The sequence below is a fragment of the Amia ocellicauda genome, chromosome 19, assembly GCF_036373705.1.
Source record: "Amia ocellicauda isolate fAmiCal2 chromosome 19, fAmiCal2.hap1, whole genome shotgun sequence".
Taxonomy (NCBI): domain Eukaryota; kingdom Metazoa; phylum Chordata; class Actinopteri; order Amiiformes; family Amiidae; genus Amia; species Amia ocellicauda.
In genome coordinates, this window is record NC_089868.1 from 12,689,692 (window position 1) to 12,693,918 (window position 4,227).

The following is a 4,227-nucleotide window of genomic DNA, read 5'->3' on the forward strand; positions in this document are numbered from 1 at the left end:
GAAAATACAGTGCTACATATGGAGGGTCAGTCCTTCTGACAAATATAATTTATAAATTTGTTTATTTTTTCACTTACACGTTAAATTCAGTGCATATGTGGATTCCTTATTATTATTATTATTATTATTATTATTATTATTAATATTGATTTCTTACATTGCTTGGTTAAATTCGAATAATGATCCAGTCTAACTGGATATTAATGAGTGAATTTGCCTCGCTGTCTGATTTGCTACTAGTTCATGTTACCTGAACCATGTTATTGAAACAAAATTCTAATTAGGAGAATTTAAAATCTGTATTAATCGCCTTGTAATTGTTCGTTTTACTCTGATACCGTTTAACTCAAGGAAATTTAACTTTAACATGAAACCTGCTTTAAGTAGTCTGCAGCCTCGCTGCCGGCTGTTCTGACTAATTCCATAAAACTTAATTATTGGGGTTATAGTCTCAAATTAATGTATCAATTAAAAACATGAATTGATGTTAAGACAACAAATTGTAACAGGATTAATTGTTGGGGATGAATTGAGGCGCACACGTGGTCAGCGCCAGCTGGTGTGGGCACTGGTCAGAACTCCAAACTTGAGACACTTGTGTGGGCTGTAGTGCAGAGGAAGCTGGCAGAGAAGCCCCCCACGCGGGTGAGACCTCCAGGGCAGACTGGTGAGCAGCTGGGGTGAGCAGCATCCGGGTTGCGGGTTAACTGCCGCCGTTTCATATTAAAAAAAAAACGTAATTTGCAAGCAGTCAATCTGCTGTGAAGCCAAAGTCCTGGAACTTCTCCTCCTCCTGCTCGGTGAGGACCCGGTGCTGGTGAGATGGAGTCAGGACTGGGTCTTTTGAGGTGAAGTGCTTGTTGAAATTGCTGACATCCTCCCGGCCTTGGATGTTAGGAATGAAAGGAGGCTTCACCTTCTTTTCCAGAAGCCCTGGCCAATCCACACTCTGCAATGAGAGACGAATGAAAAGATGGTCAGGGTAAGGCGGTGCCACCTTCATGTGAAAGAGTGGCTGTAGAGCGGATGTGTGCGCCAACGTACTCTGAAGAAGGGATGCTTCTTCACCTCCTCGGCATCTCCCTTCCCTGCCCCAAGGCGCTTTCCGGGACTTTTATTCAGAAGCTGCAGATGATTCAGAACAAGAAGGAGAGCACGTTATTTTCCATCAATGTACTTAAAGTTGAAACACGATGTTAAAAATAAGTTCCCGTAGTTGGAAGTACAGATGAGCATATGTTGGAATTGCGTTGTTATTGTGAATCTCACTCCACTGCTACAATCACTGGGTCTTTTTCCAATTCCACAACATTTCAATAACAGTGACATCCATTCATTACGGTTATAAGCAGGATACAGAGGGACAAGCTGGAGGCAAAAATTTGTCACAAGAAAGAATAACCCTGGCATACAGACCTTTTTCATGATGGAGGTGGCTGTTGAGGAGAGGAACCGAGGATATTTCACTTTAGCCTTAGCAATTCTGTGAAACACCTCTCTTCTGAAGACACCTTGGAAAGGACGCTACAGGCACAATGAGAGAGAGGACAGCACATTAAAGGCTTACTTCAGGCCAAACCTTTGATTATTCACATTCAGAGCATGGGAATGCAAGAGCCACACAGACACAAATATTGTCTACTGCACAACACAATGGTCAATGCACACCTTAGACATGACTTATTAAAGCAGATAAATGATCGAACACACAGTTCATCGCTGCAATAAGTGAAATCCCACCAAGAAGCTAACCTGACTCAATTTTCAAATACTCTAATTACGTAATCGAAGCTTGAATTATAACCCAACTGGCTCTCATGGTATAGATTTAACTTTGCCTAGGTGGCATTAGTATTTTAGAGGATATGTATAGTATTCTGAAATTCCTAGGTGAGTCAAGTTGGATATTTGTAATTTTCTAAATCAACTGGTAAAAAATGAAGTTCTATTTAGAATACCCACCTCACCAACCAGCATCTGAAAAATGAGCACACCCAATGCCCACCAATCCACTGCCCGGGTGTAAGGCCTCTCTGCCACGACTTCTGGAGCAATGTACTCTGCAGTGCCGCAAGTTGAATGAGTTCGAGCTCCGAAACCCATGCCTAGCAAGAAAAAGTTGGGAAAAAACACTTAGTAGTACAAAAGGAAATTATACAAAAAGTGTCAAACTAGGAAAACAATACAATTGATTTATAACGTACCTTCCTTGCACAGACCAAAGTCTGTGATTTTCAGATAGCCCTCTGAGTCCAGCACCAAATTTTCAGGCTTTAAATCCCTGCAATAAAAACACAGTATAATCACTTGGATTGCAGAATATAGAGAGAACTTGTCAGAAACACAATTCTCAAACGTTTTGCAATCACGTACATGTCCACACTGATTTTAGGACATTCTATTGTGAGCGTCACAATAAATCATTTACAAAACATAAGAGGAATTAAATGATATCAGTGAATAGTTTAGGCTGTGCTTGATCTCTGTGAGACTGTAGATTTTCTCATCTTCATATATTGTAAGAATTGCTGATGTCTGATGACTTACCTGTACACTATTTTGCGCTCATGCAGGAACTGTAAGCCGAGCACCACGCAAGCCGCATAAAATCTGTTCAAGAAAAGAGACCAACGACAAAAGCACAGTTCAAATATTTGTCCTCACTGGTTTTTAAGCTGATTGCACTCAAACGTAAATGAGCCAAACCAGCCAATTTCCTGTCCATGCAGGAACTCCAGCAATCCATGTCATCGGATCTGAAAGACACTACAAACAGACACCAAAAACGACATCTGCATTCCTTTTGTGATCATGATCATATTAGCCTATTTAGTTGTACTTTGCTTTGTTATGTGGAGGTGAGGCCAATGGTTAGGAATAATAATTTGCACGGTGCTGAAATGCCCCTCAGGTGACATCATCACTGTTCGCAGAGCGAGCTTTTCTACCGAGATGGACAATTCTGCACTTACACGGCCCGGGGCTCCGAAAACCTGGCTGTCTGAATGTGCACAAAGAGTTCTCCTCCCGCCGCATACTCCATCACAAAGCAGACATGCTGTGGCGTCTGAAAGCAAGACAGGAGGTTCACCAGAAAGGGGTGCCGCACACTGCTGACAGTCTCCAAAATCCTCTTTTCACACCTGAGCCTGAGGTGAGACAAAAGACAGACAGCATGTGAGTATACATTTAGAAAGAGCTCAGGTGCAGAAGCAACAAAATGGCAGCTTTCCTGCAGAGTAAGAAAATACAAAATCAATGAAGACTTTGCTAATGCAGTGTATTAGTGTGTAGCATTAAAACATGACTAGGTTTATTGATATTTGCTCTGCTTACAAAATAAAATAAAAATGAAGCCTCACCTGTCAACCTTATCACGGGCCACAATGTCTACTTTTTTTAGCGCTTTGATGGCCACCATTTCTCTGCTCTTCTTGTGTTCAGCCAGCAGCACCTATCAAAGCAACACAGAATCAAGATGGTCAAACTCCACTCCCAACCCCAGGATCTACATTCACAACACAAGCATTTAGTAACACATCCTCACTAATGCTGTACTTTAATAAGTCACACACAAAGGTTTTGTTAAAGGTTAAAAATGAATTTCTTAATTGTCCACAAATATATTTTTTAGGAAAACTGGTGTCCAGCAGATATCTCTTCTCCACATGTTCTATTGAACTACTGATTGTTGGAACTGCCCCACATAATAACCATGATGACTTTGATTACTGGGATTTACCTTTCCAAACGCCCCTCTGCCCAGAACAGCAAGACATTCAAAGTCCTCGAGACCAGAATGCACTTGCATTTTCCCCCTGCTGCTCTTCTCCTCGATGCCGTGGCTGGAAGAGGGAGCGAGGCTGTGTGCCTCAGGCAGCCCCACTCCAGCACCTTCCTCTGCCTGGTGACTGGTGCCGCGCTCTTTCCAGCAAGACGTGCACCACCGCCAGCAAATGAGCCCCAGCACTGTAGGCAATGTGTAGGACAGCCTCAAGAATGACTTGAACCCCATCTTCTCTGGACCCTAGCAGTTAGCAAAAGCAAGAGGAGATTAGATACATCAAACAGACATCCTGCTCTAATGGGCTCCATCAAACTGTCAAACACACTTCAGTTCTCCATCTCTGTTTCCTCCTCAAAAGATTTAAGCACAGTGTCTGGAACCCTCTTCCTACAGCTCACCCTGTGGGCAGCCAGCATTTGTGCAAAGCCAATCAATAGCAT

The 4,227-nt window shown here is 42.5% G+C and overlaps 1 protein-coding gene across 1 annotated transcript; it reads right to left on the reverse strand.

Annotated features, from left to right (window-relative positions):
* Nucleotides 1-751: 751 nt before the first annotated feature.
* Nucleotides 752-4,021, reverse strand: LOC136714897 (serine/threonine-protein kinase N2-like). The gene is made up of 9 exons (XM_066692524.1): nucleotides 3,743-4,021; nucleotides 3,363-3,454; nucleotides 2,973-3,149; nucleotides 2,548-2,610; nucleotides 2,205-2,281; nucleotides 1,963-2,105; nucleotides 1,417-1,524; nucleotides 1,045-1,125; nucleotides 752-949 (listed from the first exon to the last, which is right to left on the reverse strand). Exons 1-9 carry the CDS (start codon nucleotides 4,013-4,015, stop codon nucleotides 752-754), a joined length of 1,212 nt encoding a protein of 403 aa, XP_066548621.1. The 5' UTR covers nucleotides 4,016-4,021.
* Nucleotides 4,022-4,227: the final 206 nt, after the last annotated feature.

Bases quoted from the DNA above. Each gene is read 5' to 3' on its own strand.
- LOC136714897 (XM_066692524.1), bottom strand. From the start codon at position 4,015: ATGGGGTTCAAGTCATTCTTGAGGCTGTCCTACACATTGCCTACAGTG. The intron at 2,282-2,547 runs GTAAGTCATCAG...TTTTTATTGCAG, and splicing joins GAGCGCAAAATAGTGTACAG to GGATTTAAAGCCTGAAAATT. The intron at 1,525-1,962 runs GTGGGTATTCTA...TTGTGCCTGTAG, and splicing joins TTCAGATGCTGGTTGGTGAG to CGTCCTTTCCAAGGTGTCTT.